The following is a 22,299-nucleotide window of genomic DNA, read 5'->3' on the forward strand; positions in this document are numbered from 1 at the left end:
GTGGCTTGATGTCTAGTTGGCAGCCAGTATCGAGTGGAGTGCCCCAGGGGTTGGTTCTGGGGCCAGTTTAGTTCAATATTTTCATTAACAATCTGAAAGATAGGATCAAGTGCACCTTCAGTAAGTTCACAGATGACATCAAGCTGCGGGGAGTAGTAGATATGCTGGAGGGTAGAGCTAGGATTCAAAGTGACCTAGACAACTTGAAGGATTGGGCCAAAAGACAATACTCAGCTTATGAGGTTCAACAAGGACAAATGTAGAGTCCTGCACTTGGGATGGAAGAATTGCATATAGGCTTGGGACCAATTGGCTAAGCAGCAGTTCTACAGGAAAAGCCCTGGGGGTTACAGTGGACAATAAGCTGAGTATGAGTCAACAGTGTGCCCTTGTTGCCAAGAAAAGTAACAGCATACTGGGATGCATTAGTAGGAGTGTTGCCAGCAAGTCAAGGGAAGTAATTATTCCCCTCTATTCTGCACTGGTGAGTCCACACCTGGAGTCCTGCATCCAGTTTTGGGCCCTACACTTCAAGAAGGATGTGAACCAGTTGGAGAGAGTCCAACAGACAGCAGTAAAAATGGTTGGGGGGCTGGGGCACGTGACTTATGAGGAGAGGCTGGGTGAACTGGGCTTATTTAGTTTGCAGAAGAGACTGAGGGGGGGATTTGATAACATCCTTTAACTACTTGAAGGGTGGTTACAGAGAGGATGGAGCTAGACTGTTCTCAGTGGTGGCAGATGACAGAACAAGAAGCAATGGGCTCAAGTTGCAGCAAGGGAAGTTTAGGCTGGATAGTAAGAAAAATTTTCCCACTAGGAGGGGAGTAAAGCACTGGAACAGGTTGCCCAAAAAGGTGGTGGAATCTCCATCCTTGGGGGGTTGTAGTTCTTGTGGAGGCTGATTCTCCAGTCTCAGCCATCCTTTAAGAGTGTCCCATCTCCTGTACGCTTGAGCTACGTGTTTAAAAGTTCCATAAAATAACATGGTAGAAAGCATTATTTGTAGAAGCTGACAGCTTTATCAAACAGGGATTTGGGTGCATTCCTACATTGCAGGCTGGACTGACAATGGGTGTGTACCTTAAACAGAGGAAGCTGTATTATGACTGCAAATTAAAAGGGGGTTTTTTTTTTGACAATCAGTGCATCACATTTGGTTTGGATTCAGCTTTATTATCCAGAGGTTTTTAGAACCTTAAAGCTAATTGGAGCTGCGGGTACTCGGCCTTCTTTGAAAAGCAAGCCACATAAACTAAGCATTTTGTGTGGGTTTAGTGGCATAACTGTAAAATGTCAATTATCACCTCTATCGTTGCTGTTTTATGTTTGGTGTAAATGTGAAAGAACTAATTTTACACAGAAATAGATGCACAGACTGTATCTTGAAGAGCTTCTATCAAAACATTAACAAAAAGAGGGAAAGGGCAAGGGACAGACGCATGCTTTCGTAGAACTAGAGGTTTAGTAGTAGGACAAAGGACAACGGACAGACTTGGCAAGTATTCCAGGAAGGCATATGACAAGGTTCAATGAAAGACTGGGTGTTACAGGTGAAAGAAAGGGTAAACTTGATAATACAGGTTTGTTGGTTTGAGTGCTCAGAACAGAGCTGCTTTCTGGGGGAAGAGCAAGAGGGTGAATTTGCATGATAACTCCCATGTTTCATAGTTTCAACTTGTAGATACAGAAGGAGATGGGTCAGTTGTTGGCACTGAGATGAAAGATCATGTATGCCAGTCTCCTGCCTTGCTAAAATATGTTAACTCCATCTCCTATTTAAAATCTGCTTTAAATTAGAAAGGGAGCAGGTATGCAGAATGATCAGGTGAACCTCTAAGAGTATGGGTACATACCTGAAGCTTAGCACTGCCGACTCGCTTCCAAGAGCTGCGAAATCTGGAAAAACATACTTTTAAATAAAGGCCCTTTTAATATAAAGGCTTGAATATAGCCATCTTAATACTATTTCTCCTGTCATTAGCTGCAAATGAGAAGTGCAGAAGCACATAAAGTCAAATTGTCTTCAAAACCTAATAGTGTCTAGTTGCTGTGTTTTTTGAATTTTCAAAAATGTTAAATGTTCTAAGAATTAGGGTGATGTTACAAACTTACACCTATTTCTCCTGAACCTGTCTGGATCCTTCCTACAGGAGCCTAAAGTTAGGTCTCAGTAATTAAAGATGAGGAAGGCCATTTAACATCTATTTCCATTTGCTTGTCAGTCCAGCCATGCGTAGTGTTGCTCCTTCTTTCCTTTGTTCTACTTTTGTGCTTTCTTTCACGCTGTTCCTTGCTATAGCTCTGATTAGCTTCCTTATAGTTGCCTGCGGAATGTCTTTTTATTCCTTCCTCAAATTAATCTTTAAAATATTTCTTATGTAAAGTCTGTCTTAAATTTATCACCGGTGGTATCCCCACACCATCCTTGTCATCCCTGTATTGGCTAACCCGGGGTGCCCATCCTTTTGGTTCCATGGGCCAGATGAGTGGCATGGGGTCCGTCTGCCAGCTCGACCCTCCATACCAAGATCCAGCCATGGAGCAACCTCTTGCACTAACTCAGCTGCACACAGGCACTATCTAACATGCAAGACCACGTTATCTGGCCTTCAGGGCTCTCCATGGATTGGAAATTTGGCTGTAGGGGAGCAGTGATTTATGCAAATTTCTGGAGCCATGTGAAGCTCCACGGGCTCAATGATAAGGCTTCGTGGACCAGAGGTTGAGGACCACTGGTCTAACCTGGTTAATTTTGTAATCTTTAAGGCAGAAGCTGTATGTTCTGTATTTTGTAAAGCACTGCGTATGTTTATGGCTGAATAATAACTTTAATGCTAGATAAATGGAAAACAAATTTTTTGCAGATATGAGGGAATGTGTGCTGTGTTTTCAAGATCTGGCACTTCATTAGGCTAATACTACCCATCTCTTTATCACATTTTAAATAATTTAGCCCCAGAAACTATACAAGACATCAGGCCAAGCCATTGTTATGTGACTTGTCACTGAAATTCTGTAAAACATTTTCTGTTGTTAACATGCAAACTGATATACATATTTGTTGGTTTGTTTTTTAATGCACAGCATTGGCTTTTTAACCAGTACATTAATACAAAAAAATTGAAGTTAGGCATAAATACTGTTTTAATGGAGCATTTATAGATCCCTTGTTATCGCTAATATTGAAGAAGCTTTCTCGAATACGTACATTATATATAATCTACTTTACTGTCCCACACTTCATAGAATTTCAAGGTTTTGATGTTGACCTCAACAGGATAAATGCTATTCCCACTGGGCTTGACCTAAACCATGACCTTTCTGACCCATTATACAGGTACATTTTGTCTTATGATCCAACATGTACAAATAGTGTTAAATAACCTTCTTTTAGGCTGGTTTTGAGTAAAGATCAAAAAAATTGTGCTGAACTAGAAGCTAATATTGATTTTTGGCACTTTTAAAACTAGACTAGATTTCAAATTGAGAAATGAACTAGGAGTAGTTTACTACTACCTCTTTTCCCATAAATCCAGCTGCCAATTTTTTTATAGTTATACAAACACAGTTTCCTATTTTTAATGGTTTTTCTGTCTTTGGATGCTGTTTAAAATGGCCACACAAACGAGAAGGATATCTGAAAGGTTATCTAAGAAAAAGAGTTAACTTACTGCATGCAGTGGTATTAGTCATAAAGAAACTGAAAAATAATATTGTACTGTAGTCACTCTCATTTACAGTAATCAGTGTAAAAGTAGGAGGCATGAATGTCTGAACCTTGTAGCTGAAGATGCTATCTGTAGACAGCAGCAGATGCCAAGTCTGATCCCTTTTTGGCTTTGTTCTGCTCAAGATGACTTTTCCAGAACAAAGAGAAATGTTTGCTTTTATGAATTTTTATAATTCATATTTATTTTTATAGAATGGAGTATATACTGAAATTTGTTTATCCTTTCATTCCTGGCATGAATAATTTATCCACTAACTTCTTTCCCATAATTATCTCTTAGCTTATTTTTTCACTGTACATCTCTTCATAACATGTACATTTGTGTCCTGGTTTTTGATCTCTGCAGAACATTATTTTGCTGTATCTGTTCCTGCAATATAGCCCTTATGACCATGTTCACTTGTAGCAGGTCAGAAGTATTTGTCTCTGCCTTTATTGGGCAGTTACTTTAGCAGCTGCCTCCAAAAAAGTGAGCAGATTGGAGTTATCAGTGCATCAGTCGCAGGGAGATGGGCAGTGCACAAAAGATGAAGGCATTTCTAGGGATAATGGTAGACAGGATTCAAGGGTGTGGTGCCTTTTTCACCACTCTTAGTTGGAAATGTTAATTACTTGATTTAAGACATGTAAAATGTTCTCAGTGTAACGCAGCAGGTGACTAATGTTATAGTAAAAGAAAACAACATACTATAAACAGAAAGCAAAGCAAAATACTTACAATCTTGTTAACAGACCCGAGGTAACTATATATTAGAATCTCTTGGCTGAGTGTACAGATAAAATATTTTATGTACATACTAAGGCGTAACACAATTAATTCTGGAAATGAAATCAAGCTACATTATCCTATTATCGTTCTGTAGAGCTCAGAAATGTAACAGGAATCATAGATAAAAGATGCAAATTAGGGGAGAAAGATTAAAGAGAAGCAAATGAGTCATGAGTGATCAAGTACATTTCTTTGGTTTTGGTATCTTTTAAAATGCACCTGTGTAACAAGTTTTGGGGGCATACATGTTTTAAAAATGAAAACTATATGTGATACTAATCAACAGAATCAACCTAAGTAAGCTCAGTCCCATGTATACCCAGGTCTAATGGCCCTGCTCATATGGGGAGTCGTTTCAACATTAACCAGTGCCGGCTTTACAGTTGCGTAGAAAGAATGTAAAATCCATTCCCCTCCCTCCCAGTTATAAAGATTCCTGGACTTAGTCTGTGTTTCCCTTCTCACCTCAATTTTTTTACGTCTTTTGCTCTTTGGGTCTTTTTTGCCCACTTCTAGTCGGTCTCCTCCACAGCTGAGAACTAAGACTAGGGATAGTCACTTGAACTTGGAGCTCTGTGGGGCTGTTGCTAGACAGCCTTGGTGATACTTGGTTATACTCCATCAACTGCTGTTGTCTCTTCATCCAGCCAACTGGAAATATGCCCTTTGAAGTGGTGGTGGTTGTGATGAAAGCTGTTAAAAAAAATCAAAACACTGTGTAGCAGGCACTCACTTTCCTTTTTTTTTAAAAAAACACACCGTAAATCCTCACTGTCATAGAAGAAAATAGACTATACATACTGCCATGCTGTATTAACATGTTATGTAAATTAGGTAGCTTTGAGTGCAGAAGGAAGTGTATGGAGGGATAATGTACCACTTTCTTTTTACAGAGTAACAGGCTAGCTAGAGATATTGAAGTAAGAGAAAGTGACAAAGAACAACTCCGTGCAATTTGTACAAGAGATCCACTATCTGAAATCACTGAGCAAGAGAAGGACTTTCTTTGGAGCCACAGGTATAAAGAACCTAGATGATGAGATTCTGGAACTCACCTCCAATTTCATTAAGTGCCGTAATTGGTTGGCATTTACCTCCCTTTTATCTTGGTCTTGTTGCAGCTAGTATTTTAGAAAAGACACTTAGAAGCATATTTTATAGTGTGACTTATTTTCATTTTATGGAGAGAAGCAGGTGATAGGAGCAAATGATACATGCCCTAGTCCTGCAGTCTTATCTGTACTTACAGATTCCTGAACCCATGCAGAGCCCCATTGACCCACTGCTGCAGGCTTAAAGATAGATAAGGTCCAGCTATGCTTGAGTATTTTATATTTTCTGTTTCTCTTTTGCACGTACAAGGTAACTTTTTCTCTCTTCCTTGTCTTTTTACAGACATAATTGTGTAAATACCCCAGAAATTCTCCCCAAACTGCTTTTGTCTGTTAAATGGAACTCTAGAGATGAAGTAACCCAGGTAATGTGCAGAAAGTAGATCATGTTAAGTGCACAGTATATCTTGGATTTTCTAAACAGTTATTTTCACAGTAAATTTCATGAAAGTGAATGGTGGTTCAAGTTAAATCTGTATTGACAGTGGGGTGTATCATACATGCCCATCTGCCTGATCCATAGAGGATAAGGCTGTCTTACAGCTGCTGTTCCAGAGCCTGGTTCTTTAACACATCTTTCGTAGTTCATGGTTGAATCCCTGGTGGCTGGCTAATGGGATAGACTATAAGCCCACAAGGTTGTAATTCTTAGTATTCACTCTTTTAATAGTAGATAAATTATTTAGTAGGTTACAATTTATGCCAACATAATTTGCCTCTACGGTCTGAAGAGTAAACTCTAGTTTTTAATCGGGGAAATCAAATGCATAGTAGTACTTATAAGTGTCTGTGTCATAATGATTATCTTACCCATGTAACTGATTTAAACTGTGTGTTGGGGATGTTTGCACACAGATGTATTGTTTGATAAAAGACTGGCCTCCAATCAAGCCAGAACAAGCAATGGAACTTTTGGACTGTAATTATCCTGATCCAATGGTGCGATCATTTGCAGTTCAGTGTTTGGAGAAGTATTTGACAGATGACAAACTGTCTCAGTACTTAATCCAGCTAGTACAGGTATTCTTAACAAGTTTTGTTTCATTAGTTGCTCCATTTCCTTGTCTTATGCGTTGTTGAGTATTGTCGTTGCCATGTTACTCTTCAAGTAACAAGGAGAGGCATCTTGACAAGAGCAATTCCTTTGTGATTTTTCAGCCTTGAAAGATCCAGCTTGGTCTGTTTTACTGTAATGAGAGATTGTATGCTATAACCCAGCACAGAGATAGTCTCCTGACTCGTTTTGGCAGCTGCACCAGGTCTCTTTGTAACAAAAGGGGAGCCCTGCAGGGGAAACTCTAGAAACCTGGAGGCTAAAATTTTGGCACATGTCAAGTATTTCAAGTGAATTGCAAGGAAAATATCAGAGAGGTAACAGGGTGTTTTTAGGACATGTCCAGTATATGTTCTGTGCTAGCAAGTATTATTCCAGTGTTGTCTTGCACTAACAAATACTAAACTATGCGAGTCCGACATTGCTGGGTTCTAAAATATAAGGTGTGTTCTGGGTAGTATTTAATGTAAATGCATGTTTCACTGTATGTGTTATTCACTTGCATAACAGCATTTCCTAATGCTTTTGTGTTTTCTTATCGGTAACTAGGTGCTGAAATACGAACAATACTTGGATAATCTGCTGGTGAGGTTTTTACTCAAGAAGGCACTGACCAATCAAAGAATAGGACACTTTTTCTTTTGGCATTTAAAGTAAGTTTGTGCTGGTGTTTGGGTGATGGCTAGGTGCCTATAAACAACATCTCACTAGCAGTAAAAGTTTGAATGGTAAATTAAAACTCCATTTTTCCTTCAGCTTTTACCCACTTCATGTGACCTGTAACATAAGGCGACATGATAGCATCTGCGTTTTAATTAGCACGTTTTAAAAACCTATAAAAAAAGAATCAAAAGTATTAAGAGGATATTAAATATTGAAAAGCTATTAAATTAAGCATTAGCTTTGGCTTCTTGAAGGACCAAAGTAGATAAGGCTGGTTTAATTCTTAGTTATCCTTTAACCAGCAACACTAATATTTACAACTTCCCTCTCCTGCAATAAATTTAATCCACTGTCTTCATCTCTGGATTAAGATAGAGGAAGAGTATACTATGTGATTGTTCATTTAAAGACCTTGACTCCAGCATTATGGAGCTGAATTAAAGTTGAACAGAAAGCTGTAGTAATAGCATTTTTGAACCCTTGAAGAGACCAGCAGTCAACTGTAATGCTTTTCTAATACTGTGTTCAGGACGGTGCCAGTATCGGTGACAAGAATATTGCTCTCTTTTCAGAGAGGTAAATTCCAAATATAATCATGTACTGTTAGCTGAGGTATAAATTTAAGGCACTGTTTTTCCTAAGGCTATGATATGTCTCCTCTTAATGTTTTTGCAAGACTTGCACAAAGAATAGGGCTTTATGGAAAAAAGTGAACATTGATTCAGTTATTCAGCAGGGATCAGCAACATACGAGCCACAGATCAGTTCCAGCCCTCTGGATCTGGCCCACAGAGCTGGAGCCTACACCACTGCCTCTCCTCTCAGCCCCTATCCCACTCCCTGGGTGCGTGGGGGCCCACATGTGCTGTGTCATGGCTGGGAAACTAGGCAAACTGCTTCCATTCTGCCAGTATTTCCCTCCATCCCTGCCTCCCAGCTGCAGGTTGGGCCCACCTGGAAACTGCACAGCCCCTACACACTTCCTCTGCCTGTACCCATGCTGACTATGCAGTAAAGACCTCTCTCAGGGTCATGTAGGTACCAGCTGCGCCTCTGGGCATTTTTACACATGGGGGGTGGGGCTTTAATTAGAATGGCTCCTAGAACCATTCTAATTAAACTGCCCACAGCGTCTCATATATCAGTGTCCCCATGCTTCAAAATGGCACCAGGGGTGCTTTAACGCTCATCCTATAAGCTTTATTTAAAGCGCCCTCACCACCATTATGAAGCATAGGGACGCTGATGCACGAGATGCAGAGGCTGGCTGACTTGCACTAATTAGTAATTACAGCTCATCAGAGCAGCCTCCTGGCACATCTACCAGCACCCCGTGTTGCTGCTTCTGCTTCTCACCACCCCCACCTCCCCACAACCCCTCAGGCTTGAAGAAATGGCAGTGGCATGGGCACAGCTCCTGGCTGTCTGTCTTGGCACAGGTGGAGGGAGAAAACCCCCCGCCCCTTGTTACTGACGTGGCACCACAAGGCCCACATCTGACAGAAGCTGAGTTGTTCTAACCCACAATTTATTAAAGGTTGCTGAACCCTTCCCAGAAAGACCACTAAACTCTTAACACCTGTAAACAGTCTTTTCTTTTACCTGTAAATGTTTTGTTCTCATAGGTCTGAAATGCACAATAAAACTGTAAGTCAAAGATTTGGTTTGCTTTTGGAGTCCTACTGTCGAGCATGTGGGATGTACCTAAAACACCTGAGCAGGCAGGTGGAAGCAATGGAGAAGCTAATTAACCTTACTGATATTCTCAAGCAGGAAAAGAAGGATGAAACGCAAAAGGTATTGTAGCTATAAATACTGTGGTTAAGTATGTGGCCTGTTAGTAGTTTCAAGAGTTAGATCTTCACTTGTTTATTAGACACAAGCAGTACTAGCATCGATAACTTACTAGATAATAGAATTCCTTACCAAAAAGTTGGGGTATCTTTTCTCCACCTATTGTTACATGGCTTTTGGTTTTAATAAATGTACTTAACCTAAATACATTTTTAGGATATACCTTAAACTAATAATTCATTTTATATATACATAGCTAAACTGAGGTTTGTCTGCAGCTGCTACCAGCCACGAAGCCCGGGCTGCTTCCAGCAGGCAGCTGGGCAGCTGCAAACATCTCCGGGCCCTGGCATTAGCTCCATACCACAGGGTGGACGCATGTCTGGGAGCAGACTTTGTCCAGTGGCCCAGGAGCCCAGCTCCGTGTGCCCACACATCTGGTTCTGTCTGATCTTCTCTGTGTATGCACATATGTCTGGTTCTGGACATGTTGTGCATGTGTCTATTCTGGGTGTGTTCTGGTTCTCTGTGTTTGTGCATATGGGTCTCTGTGTGCGTTTGTCTGGTGCTCACGCTCTGCTGTTGGCCCCCCCCCCCCCATTGCAACATGCTCAACAAAAAAAGAATACACAGCAACAAAAGCAACATTTATAATTATTAAATATACTAATATGCCATGCGTCCTGCCATACACACCCCATCCCCCCGCCCTCATTTTGTTTTTCTGGCATGCCAGCTGTCTGGCACCTTCCAAGGTAGACTGTGGTTTATTTGGCACTGTGGCCAAAAAGCATTGCCTACCCCTATTCTATGTGTAATAATAAAAAAAAAAAATTCCCCAAACTTAAATCTTATTATTTGTCAGGTGCAAATGAAATTTCTCGTTGAACAAATGAGGCGGCCAGATTTCATGGATGCTTTGCAAGGTTTTATCTCTCCTCTTAACCCCGCCCATCAGCTAGGAAACCTCAGGTATGTTCTTCCCTTTTGGAACTGACGTTTAAATAAACCATGTTTGTGACATGCATTTTCTTGGTAAAGTTTAAATTGTGGATTTTACTAAGCAAATTTGTAGTGGATTCCTAAAGAACATTAAGCCAATGCCATCAGTAAAACGATTTAAAATCACCACAGAGCAGTGTATAACTCCATGCATTTGCAGTTTCTGTGTAGGTAGAGCTTCAGAAATACGGTATATAGGATGCTCCCATAGTGGCTAGTGCCCTTTATTGCATTATGTTTAGCACTCCTAGAATGGCAACGGTGGCTAGTTAACTGTCCCTTTCTGTCCATTCTGTTTTCACATCAACAAAAAGTGCTGAGGGGAGGAAACTGGGAGAGAAGAAGAATGCAGAAACACCATTCATTTGTAATAGTCTGGTGCTATGTTTCTTTCTATCTTTTTGTAGGCTTGACGAGTGCAGGATTATGTCCTCTGCAAAAAGGCCTCTATGGCTGAACTGGGAAAACCCAGATATTATGTCTGAACTCTTGTTTCAGAACAACGAGATCATCTTTAAAAATGGGGATGGTAAGGAAAACACACGTTTGTCTTGTTTTAATGTATTGTAATTGAATGGGGTGTATGGGTTTTTTATTCACTGCCAATTTAATTGAAGCTTTTCCTAATATGTAGGTAGGGCACTACCAAATTCATAGTGGAAGTGGGCTGTGCTGTGGCTCCTTTAATCTTGCAGGTTTGCCTGCACATCGCTCTGCTGCTGATTGGAGGGGCCCTGCTTGTGGCTCGCTTCTGATTGGCAGGGAAGCAAAAACCACAGTTTTAAACATGGCACTAGTTTTACCTCCCCTTCGGTCAGCAGCAGGGCTGCTGGGGCCTCTTGGCCAATTAGTGGTGGGGAGGAAGAACGATTAAAGGAGCTGTAACGCAGCTCACTTCCACCGTGAATTCAGTAGGGCCCTATATATAGGATACGTCTTTTAGAGAAGTTCACAAACATTTGTGATGAGCATGTTGATTCTTCTAAAGAAGTAGATGCGTTTAAAAATAGTTGTTCCATATGCCGGCATTTATAAATGTAGTTGTGCTTGTAAGCCATGGGTGGCCAGCCTGAGGCATGGGTGGCAAAAGTGGCACGGGCAGACTCCTCACGTGACATACAGTTGGTTGTGCAGGAGAGAGGCAGTACAGTGACAGATAGAAGCCGGGAGCAGAAAGCACAGTGTCTGATCAGACAGGGAGGAAAAAAGCAGCTTGGTCAGGGACCATAAGGCAGGGAGTAGCAGATCAGGTAAGGGAAAGGGTCAGAGCGGCACTCAGGAGGGGCATGGGAATAACTTATGGAATGCTTGCCAAAAAGGCTGGCCCCACAGCTTTTAGAACAGGCTTTATGAAAAGTGTTGTTTTTGCAACAAACATAACAGGTGACTTTAGACTATGACTCATAAACAGTCCTTTCAGTAGTATTAACACTGATTTGCCTGACTTCTTTTTAATAGGGATTCACTAGCAACATAATATTATTTTAAGCACAGTACCTCTCTTTCAGATATTAAAATATAGAACATTTAAAAGATGTTTTAATTTTATAATAATTGTCGCCTTCAGTCTCTTGGCTCTTAAAGGTTTTTAAGTTGTGCCTTGGTAGCATTGAAACGAATGCTACAACTTTTATTCTCTCTCAAACACCAGTATTTGTTATTTAACTCTTGTGAGGCAAAATAATGAGGAGAAGAATGTTTTTTCTAGAACTTTATTTTATTACACGGGCTACTGTCCTTGTGAAAAATGTGAACAGTGTCACATTACCAAAAGCTTTCAATCTGATCTTTTAAAATCTGCAACATCTGTATTATTTGAATGTTTCAGATTTACGTCAGGATATGCTGACGCTTCAGATTATTCGAATAATGGAAAACATCTGGCAAAATCAGGGTCTTGATCTCCGGTAAGTAAGAGGGCGTTCTCGAGCTATACAACCCTGAACTGTAAAACTCTTTTCTGCTTCATCTGTTTGCTGTTCCCCTTTTCCTGTGAAAGGCAAACTCTCTCTGTTTTGGCAACTTGTACAGCATTGAGGTAACCAAAGTACTAGTTATCAGTAAGTAATCAGTGCTCCCTTTTGAAAATGAATTTGGTGATATCATACCAGTGACTAGCAGGCAGGTATCTACCTAATAGAAATTGTAGTGGTTGGCACTGGCTACTTTGTTCACTGCTTTGCAGTCTCGTACAGGTCACAGATAAACCATGATTTAGCTCCTTTTTTGTACTTCCTCTGTATTTTATACATCCCTGCTTTTCTTCACTATACAGGTTTTTTTTTTTCTTTGAATATCTTTACCAAACTCTGTAGCCACTATGGTTTTCTTCATTCATTAACATTCAAACTCACCTCTCTCCAAAATACAGAAGAGGTAGTAAGGAAAACTCCCAAGTTCTTACTTCTGGTAATAGTGATTTTAGGACAGATTAAGATGTATGGGTCGGTTTCCTGGTTTTTTTTATGGAGAGTTGCAAGGATGCAGCTTCCTGTCTTTGTGCCTGCTTGGTAGGATCTGCATGTGCTGCCATGGATTCTTCCCTCCTACTAGTACCGTACAAACTTTCCAGCCTAAAGCATGCTACATACCAATTTTCAAAGTAAGTTCTGGGCACAATGGACTCTGGAAAATACCAGATAGTGCCAAGAATCACCTTTTTGGTAAAGAGATAATTGAGAAACTAGCAGGGACCCGCCTCCAAATACATCTGTCCATTTGTAGTACCCAGGGCACTTCTCCGTGAGTATTCAGACCAGGTTATAGAGTAGAGAGCAGTGCTGGTAGACAACGTCCCCTTGCACATAGATAAGAGCAGGACATCCATTCTTTCCCACCTGGACCTGTGTACAGCACTGTATAACATTCAACTACAACTACTGTGGTGATAAGCAGTTGTTCCTCTGCATCCAGGAGCAATCAGTTATGGAATTCTGCACGGCCCCATCCTTCTAAGAGGGGACATGATGGAAGCCTTCAATTACTTGAAGGGCTGCCATAAAGTAGAAAACATTTTTTCTTTTCTGCGGAGAGGGGGACACAGACCAATGGCATGAATTTGCAGCAAAATAAATTTAGATGGGATATCGAGAAAAACTTCTTCACCGTTAGAACAGTAAGGCAGTGGAATAGACTACTTAGGGAAATTGTGGGTGTTCAGAAAGAAATGGGACAGCCACTGGCCAGGGATGATCTCGGTATAGCTACACCTATGTTCTACTGTGCGTATTTCCCATGCTTCTGTGCATTACTAGTTGCCCCTGTTGTTCCTCACCCTTCACCTCTTTCTGCTACATGTCAGGGTGTTTTTAAGCCTTCCTCAGAGGCATTGGGTATTGGCTACAGCCAAGGCTGAGGACTTTGACTGGGGTATGCCAGTGCTCCTGCTGGGACCAAAGCGAGAAGTTCCTGGCTAGAGGGTCTTGCCTCTCTGCTCAGGGTCAGACAAATGCCATGTGTAGGGTCAAGAAGAAATTTTACTCTGTAGTCAGATTTGTACAGACTTAGGAGCGGGGGTTGCCTTCTACTGTAATGTGTGGTATGGCCCCTCTACCTGGGATCCCTTGACAATATATTGACAACATTTGATAGAAGCAGGATGTTGGCTGCCATAGTTCCCCTGCTTTACCTGTGGCAGGTTAGCATGTTAGTAGGTCTGTATTGTGTCCGGGTTGACAGTCTTATGTAGAGTTTGTATTATGGTTTATATAGGATGGTTTGGCAAGGGTTGATCCTGCCTCAGGCAGGGGTTGGTCTAGATGACCTCTGGAGGTCCCTTCCAGCTCTATTTATGATTTTCTCTCTTCCCCCCTCCCCCCCAGCTGTTCAATATTTTGACTTAATTTTTAAAAGAGGACTTAAGATTCCTTGGACTTGTATATCAGCACTACACAGATCAGATGATAGTCATTCTTCCATTTTCAGATAGCACTGTCTCCCAGCTGGCCCTCTGCTTGATTGACATTCTTATGCAGACAAGGCAGCTGGATGAAGATGAACACTGAATGAGCCAGGGATGAATCATGATAAACAGAGCAAAATATTTTGAAGACCTAAAAATTCATAATTTTTCTCTGTCAAAAGAGTTTCCTGTGTAGACTATTAGATTGTGTCCTTCTGATCTCCTCATTGCTGCTGTTGTAGACACATGCTGAAGAAAAAAATTTTTCATTTCTGAATAGCCAGGGGATCATGCCTTTTGAACGTAGGCCTGCCACATTGTTTGCTCTTTTCGGGGGCATCTACACATTGCCCTGTGGCAGTGTTGCTACACTGCTGTGTTTTAGTTCTTCCTTTTGGCGCAGTACAGGCGGTTACTGCGCTGCAGTGCACCATTAGACTTCACTGCTACATCACCATAGCAGTGCACTATACTCGGGGAGCATGCCACTTTGACGACGTAGCTGGAAGTCCCATGTAGACATATGTGATCGCTACATCACCGTAGCACGCCATATGGCAGTGTAGTGTGTCACTACATGGCTGTAGGACAATGTGTAGACACAGCCTTTGACTTTCAGATTAAACTGTTGCAGCTCACTATGCCTAAATATTAGTACTCTTAACTGTGAAAATTATTTCAATTAGCCCAGAATGGAGGAAATAGTCTTCTCAGCAGCAAGGGTAGTTCAGGGCACGCGATGTCTGTGCTACTCATTCCACTGTGAGTAAAATCAAGTCCAGTTGAAAGCCCTGGAGTTCGTCTTCCTAACTCAGAATGTCCTGTCTCTTTGTGACAACCAAGTGATGTGAAAGCTATGTTCCTTATGACCCTTCCCTAAAAGTTCAGACCTGAAGGTAAAATGCAAGACAAGTCCTTTCCAGTTACAAAATCCAGCCTGCCCACAGAGGACTTGGAATGACCAGTTCTCTCAGCCTTCAGAATCAAATATAAAGCAATTTTTTTTTTAATTTAGTTTTTCTTTGTTCCCAGTAAAAGGTTGAGGAAAAAAAGATAAAGGGGGGGGGAAGGAATAAAAGAAGCAATAAAAGATGAAGGAGGAGGGAGAGGTGAAGGGAAAAGAAAAATGAATAGTTCTTCGACTGCTTTGGAGAATAATTAAGCCACTGTCCTACTGTAAATTTTATTACATGTAGGGAACAGTCATTGATAGGGTGGGGAGGATATTATAAAAATGGTACTGGGGGTGGCACGTGTTTGTGGTGTGTACATCACATGCATATTTCCAGGGATGGATATGCAGTTAAAAGCAGCTTCAGACATTGCTACTCTACATCATAGAGTTTTTATTACAATGTTATAATATTTTCAGGTAATTACAGTGGAAAATAATGTATTTTTAAATGTCCATACAAACTTTTCTTAAAATTTATCATGTACAGTAGAAAGTTAATTATCAAAATAATTAGTGTCACCATCATTGCAGATAATCTTTTTATCTGGATAACGAAACACCACAGTGTGAAGTATTGACAGCAGACCTTTTAATGAATGTGTTGTGCAGCAAATAGAAGGAAATAAATGTATGATTCCATGTAATGTTTTAAAATCTCAAATGCCTAGTAAATAGACAATGAGTAGTTGTCTCGTCAACAAGGAAAACCCAACTGCGGGCTTACGGCTTTTTAAATGTAAAACCTGCTGGTTGTTTGACTTTCTAGATGATCAACCCTCTACTGTACTTATCCGATGGTAATTGTGATGTGACAGGTGTTCCCTTCCTGAATGTCTTGGGTCTATCCTTATCTCAAGAACTAATGAAATCCACCTAAAATGGATAGATTTGTTTTTAATTTTAGTAGATTAGTAGGAAACCATTAATTTAATGTTCAGCTTAATTGTTGCTTTTGGAGTAAAGCTCAGGAAATGCATTACCAGATGCCATGGCTTTGGAGCCAAGCACATCATTATACTTCATATTATTGCATGGTTTATTTAGTGCTTCTAATACATCTGTAGGGCTTTAATATGGATTTTTATTCATATCCCCATGTAGTAAAGCTAATAACAGATGGTATTCATCTGACAAACATTACTAAACAGTGCATATTTAATACTGCTAACACATTTGCTGGCTCAAACTATGATCTGAAAAAAAATTTCTCTTCCAGGATGTTGCCTTATGGTTGTTTGTCTATTGGTGACTGTGTTGGCCTTATTGAAGTGGTCAGAAGCTCTCATACAATCATGCAGATACAGTGCAAAGGAGGCCTAAAGGGCGCGCTGCAATTCAACAGCCACACATTACATCAGTGGCTCAAAGACAAGAACAAAGGAGAAATGTGAGATTTTACTCTTGTTTTGTTTTTATTTGTTAGACGTCTCTCTGAAGGAAGCTGTAAAGCAAAAGTATACAAATCCTGTCTTCTGGAAGTGGGACGTTGCATAATGGACCTTGTTCCTCCTCCTAACCAGTACTCTTTCCCACACATTCGTCCCCTCTCTACCACCCCCATATCTCTTCTTTTGAGTTTGATTGAGGTATTGTTTAACACACTGGTGACAATACAACAGTGATCTTAAGTTGCCCTTTTTTTTTTGCTATGCACTCATCAAAATATGGACTACATCTCAAATTAAATAGGTAGGTAAACAAGTGAGACCTTGTTTCTCCTTCTAAGAGTGTTGGTCCAGGGGCCATTTACCTATAAGACCACGCAGTAATAGTTCTTTTTATTATTATTTGGCATCTTCTGTCTTCCTTTCACGTTCTTTGCGATTCAGTTCAGTCCAAGAAGTTTTGTTTCTTTTTCATTGAACTAGCATGCACACATCCAGCTCCTCCTGATATGAATGCTACTTCTGCGTTTTATGTTAGAACTTGAATAGTAAAATGCCTTGTTTTGTTTTCAATAGGTATGATGCAGCTATTGACTTGTTTACACGCTCCTGTGCTGGCTATTGTGTCGCTACATTCATACTGGGAATCGGTGACCGTCACAATAGTAACATCATGGTGAAGGATGATGGACAGGTATTATACTTTATGCAAGAATACTCCTTGGCAGATATTAAATTATGTAACGTGTCATGTTGTCTGATGTTAAGATACAGCTTTTGTTGTAAGCTGGTGTTTCCATCACCAATCCAAGCTAAAGCTAAATGAACTGATGTTACTGTGATAGCTGTTTAGATGAACATGCAAATAACTTTGTTATTTTCCCTCTTTGAAGCTGTTTCACATTGATTTTGGGCACTTTCTGGATCACAAAAAGAAAAAATTTGGTTACAAGCGAGAGCGTGTACCATTCGTTCTAACGCAAGATTTCTTAATAGTGATTAGTAAAGGAGCTCAAGAATGTACCAAAACGAGAGAATTTGAAAGGTAAGCCTTCTTAGATGGAGTATTTTTATACAAATAAAATACTTTTCTCTTTTACCCAGCTATGTGCATGTGGGAATATCTTGTAAGAAAAATTACCTTGGATGTAATAGATCTTCTAATATTCTGACCCATAACTAAATGAAGCTGCCTACTAGACTTGGTGCGACTGCATACAGAGTTTATTGTACAAAGAAATGCGACATAGATGGATTCTGTTCATTTTTATGTTTTTTTTCAATGTGCACCTTCTGTTTGTTCAGATCTAGGTCACGAATCCTGTGTCTCAGACTTTCCACCCACGAGTCAGAAGTGTAGACTGTAAACCTTGGTTTTTGGGTCTGCACCCGGGGTGTGCTAAGTTTTTGTGACTTTCACAGACTTTGCAGGATATGTGAACATTTAAGCTTACTTGATTTAAAATCTTATTAAACAATGAATTAGATTTGGGACATTTTATCACCCATGAACACTTTGCTTTTAATACTTAAATCTTGCTTTACCATAAGTCAAATGGCTCAGTAGAGTTCCTTAAACTTTCCTGGATAACTTACCTTGTAAGCAAGTATCAGCAAATGAAAATGGCTTTTAGAACTGTTTCAGGCCTGTCTGAAAGTTACGGCTATGGCTAATGTTAACATGATTTCAGTTTTGGAATTAACATACATGTGGGAGATTTGGGAAGATGATAGTAAAATGAAAAGAATATATATCCAATGTGATTTCCAAGAAAAGAAAGTTGTTGTGGGTCTAATAAGTTGTCTTGAATCAACTCTTATCTGTCTGTCTTTTCAAGGTTTCAAGAGATGTGTTGTAAGGCTTATTTAGCAATTCGGCAGCATGCCAATCTCTTCATAAATCTGTTCTCCATGATGCTTGGTTCAGGCATGCCAGAATTACAGTCTTTTGATGATATTGCATACATTCGAAAGACACTTGCATTGGACAAAACTGAGCAGGAAGCTCTGGAGTATTTCATGAAACAGATGAATGATGCTCACCAGGGTAGCTGGACAACAAAAATGGACTGGATCTTCCACACAATAAAGCAACATGCCTTGAACTGAAATGAAAGCAAAGATGACACAAACTGATAGCCCATTTTGTGGGCACTACACTGCACTGCTAATGCCTGTCAGCAGCAAAGACTGGTTGCATAGGAATTGCACGAACAACATTTAAATTTACAACAAGAACAGAAGCAAAACAGTCAGACAATTTTCCAAAGGGTTTAGAAAGCACTAAAACTACGCACTTCAAAATGAAGCTATAGTATGATGTGTAACTTCATGTTATGCCTTAAGCCCAAAAAAGGTTTGGAAGTCTCTCCTGTTTTTGTTTTTTGATTAACGATCATTTGGAAGGAGGAAGAAAAGAGTTGCTATCATCAAATGCAGTCCATGACATACTACAGGAGGAAGTCTGGTACAGGAGATGGAGACTATGCTGGGTTTCAAATGAGCTGAAAGAGAACTTCCCATTTACCACAGCTATTTAGATGCTGCATATCTTGAAGGGAAGGGTTTTTAAGGGCAGAGAGATTTAAAATAATAGTGAGGGAGCAGTGCCTTTAACTGTATTCAGAGACATGTTATGTTTGAAGTTTAACTGAACCTTTTCACTTCTAGGTCTGTCATCTGCACAGTTTTTGAAAGCAGTTGGAAATAGGCCCAATATGTATGACGTTTTCTCCTGGACAGTATTTGTAGAGATGAAATTCTTAGCTTCATAAAGAACTCTGTTCCCCAGCAGCCCAGAAGACTGGCTAGCTTGAGAAATTGAATGGTCAAAATTGGGTTTAGTGCAACAAAACATTGTAGTGTTCACTTTGGGTTTGATTTAATCTGACTTGAACTGAATAGACTTTTTTCATGCATGTTTTCCAGGGCCTAAAAAAAGGTGAGTTATTAAAAATTATTGAAAGATTATTTTTTTATGAAGGCTATTTATATAATAGGAACTATTATTAATATATATTCTTTATTTACATGGTTTGTCCCATAGTCACTCATTTTAATTTTGCAGCCCAGTTCTATCTGTCCAAGATTCCCATTATTTGTAATGTCACTGGTGGTGACCAGCTGTACTCCAAGGACCAAATTCAACCCTGGTGAAAGAGAATATAATACTATTAAAATCAGTGGGAGATGCAGCCACCAGTGCCAGAAATGAACTTGTCCTAAGTCTCTTCAGCAAATCTCAGGCAATACTCTTAACGTTACTTAAGTGATATGCTGGCAGTTCAAGGAATGTATGGTTATACCCTCAACTTTTGGGTCCACCTTGTTCTCTTGCTCTTTGTTCTCTTTCCTGCTGCTTTTGAAAGCAGCTGTTTAATCCCAGTAACCAGTACTTCAGAAACAAATGAGTTTTCAATACAATCACTAAGCAGTTCAACATTCAGCAAATACATTGGGTAGCTCATAGCATGTGGAGTTACCAAACAAATGTTTTATAGCTGTGTGTCTGTACATAATCTCTCTCTACGTATTTGTAAATCTAACTGTCCTTCTCTCTCTCAAACAATCTACACATTAAATTGGCACCAGTTTTTGAGACTGTCTAGACTACCAGAGGTTTTTAGATGTCCTGTGTGCGACCACAGGTCAAACTTGCTATTCTGAAACTATTTTTTATAAATTCTTAAGCATTTTTTAGGGGAAAAAAATGCAAAACCCAGGGTGTGAAGGTTGACATTTACTCTAGCATTTTAGACTTGCTAGATCTGCAGCATTTGGAATGAAATCCAAAAGTCTGGGACTTTGGGGGTTGGGCTGGGTTATACAAATTTAAGTGCCACTCAAAAGTGCAATACCAGATGTAATATGAAATATGCTGACAGTTGGTATCTCTAACTGAACTGTGCTTTGTGGGGTTGTATTAATGAGGTATCAAGTGGTTGGACTTTTTTTTTTTTAAAGCAAATTGTAATATATTTAAAAAGTGCAATCAATTATACCCTTAGAAGACTTGGACAAAAGTAAATTTGGGATTGTAAAGCCAGGACTTTGTTTCGTCTTTTAAGACACTTTTCATAATCAGGAGTTCTTTGGTTAATCATTGAACACACTGTTACTTAACTGAATCGCATGGGAAAATTACTGTCTTCATGGAAGCTATGAAGAAATGCTAAGATTAGAATGGAGAATACAGTGTCTTGGCTCTAATGATCACTTTAGAGCTGTCCAGCAGAGTTCAAATCCTTTTTCATTCGCTGACTGTTACATATGCCTCTTTTCAGATGTGAATGTTTTCACTCCTAATAGCATTTATGATCGCATGTTTACCAGAACACAATTACCTTTACGTGTAGTCAACCCAATCTGTTTCAACACTTTGAACCTTGGGAATTAGTTACACTAAGAAATTCAATGAAATGATTCAAATCTGAAACCCTGTTACCTGTAAACCGTAATTTAACAGAGAAATGTGTTAGTAAATGCCACATCCTACGTTAATCTTATTGACTATCTTGTATTGCGAGAGAGAGATTTTACCATGTTTACACAAGATCTGGCCAGCCTTTTAGGATCTGAATTAAAAGGTCCACTCCTCAAGCTTATTGGATTTTATGGGACTGGTTCTCCATAACTTGACCCAGTGGTAGCTATATGAATTTATAAAATGTGAGTGAAAAAATATACCAAATCAAATAGCAATTTTTGCACCCATTTTGCACAGACTGCAGGGTTGGGAAGATTCAGGCCTCTATTTCCAAGAGTTACTGCAACAAAGCACTGCACAAGCTGTAAAATCTCTTATGGGCATGTGATAGTATAGGAAAGCAAATCCATCAGCTAAATAGTCCCGATAGAATTTGGAGGACTTTTAGAATGAAAGAAAATAGAAGTGTGGGAAGGTCATGGGCTGGGTTTATAGTGTATGAAACAAATTGTTATCATAATTTGGAAGTATATTGAATGGGGATGGGAAGGGCAAATTCATCAAATGCAGAAAAGTCAATTTTTTTAAAATGTGCAGTAACTCCTAAATATATTTCTTGTTACACCAGTTCTTAAACTGATGTAAATCCGTTGACTTTATGGGGATCATTCCTGATTTACACTGAGAGAATCAGGCCCACTTTCTCAGAGAAAAAGTTTCTGCTTGAAGACTGAATACATTTGTAATGGAGCTCTGTATGGGGTAGAGTTTGGAATTGATTTTTCTCTCTTTCCTGTTGACATTTTAGATTTGAGAATTTCCCTTTGTCCTGAATATCAGCTGTGCAAAACACACTTTAGTAGCTGATTTCAACCTTGGACTGAATCTGAGCACCTTGTTCCTGCAAAACTCCTGTAGGAGTCTTACCTGAGCAAAGAGCCTAGGAGTGGGCCTTACATTTTATTACCAAACTGTTAGAAAATGGTGACTTTAGTGAATATGTGTTGTGATATGGTGTAACTAATTTTTTTCAACTGTGAAACTCTACATTGTTTTAACAGCAAAATGGGCTGCTGCTGTTTAGTTTTTCTTGAGTTGTATTCTTTGCTTTCCTAAAGGTAGCAAAAGAAACTCCTGTACTGACTTACATATGCACACTTTCTGTTCTCAAAGGAGTGCATCGGTAGTTTCTTCATAGGTAAGATGCAATCCTTCAGGATAATTTTAATTTTTTAATTTTAAAAAAAGTATTTAAATAAAACCAAAATGGTTAGTGGTTTGGCATCTTGTGGAGAAGATATAAGAAGCCTGCATATTAAGGGCACTGTAGAAATTACGCAGCATGTAGAGAACTTTGTATGTGATGACCCTGCTTGTTGGCTTTTTCTTCTCATTTTTGTGTAAAACCATTTAAGGCCTGTAGTGGTCAGTAGCCCATGTTGGCTAGCAATTTGAAGACATTTTCTTTGCTTTGTCATTTTATAACGGGCATGGTCAAAGTTTGT

At 39.7% G+C, this 22,299-nt stretch overlaps 1 protein-coding gene across 1 annotated transcript in view; it reads left to right on the top strand.

The window, feature by feature from the left end:
* The window catches only part of PIK3CA (phosphatidylinositol-4,5-bisphosphate 3-kinase catalytic subunit alpha), a 64,153-nt gene extending 42,128 nt beyond the window's left edge, over nt 1–22,025 (top strand). The window contains exons 9-20 of the mRNA XM_019532520.1: nt 5,396–5,520; nt 5,898–5,979; nt 6,470–6,634; nt 7,218–7,321; nt 8,957–9,128; nt 9,991–10,097; nt 10,535–10,656; nt 11,956–12,034; nt 16,200–16,370; nt 16,945–17,062; nt 17,262–17,413; nt 18,207–22,025. Coding sequence (XP_019388065.1) covers nt 5,396–5,520; nt 5,898–5,979; nt 6,470–6,634; nt 7,218–7,321; nt 8,957–9,128; nt 9,991–10,097; nt 10,535–10,656; nt 11,956–12,034; nt 16,200–16,370; nt 16,945–17,062; nt 17,262–17,413; nt 18,207–18,477 — 1,668 coding nt within the window. The 3' untranslated portion in view covers nt 18,478–22,025. The remainder of the gene's footprint in view (nt 1–5,395; nt 5,521–5,897; nt 5,980–6,469; nt 6,635–7,217; nt 7,322–8,956; nt 9,129–9,990; nt 10,098–10,534; nt 10,657–11,955; nt 12,035–16,199; nt 16,371–16,944; nt 17,063–17,261; nt 17,414–18,206) is intronic.
* Nucleotides 22,026–22,299: the final 274 nt, after the last annotated feature.

The sequence above is a fragment of the Crocodylus porosus genome, unplaced genomic scaffold (genome assembly GCF_001723895.1).
Source record: "Crocodylus porosus isolate Cpor-Errol unplaced genomic scaffold, CroPor_comp1, whole genome shotgun sequence".
Classification (NCBI taxonomy): domain Eukaryota; kingdom Metazoa; phylum Chordata; order Crocodylia; family Crocodylidae; genus Crocodylus; species Crocodylus porosus.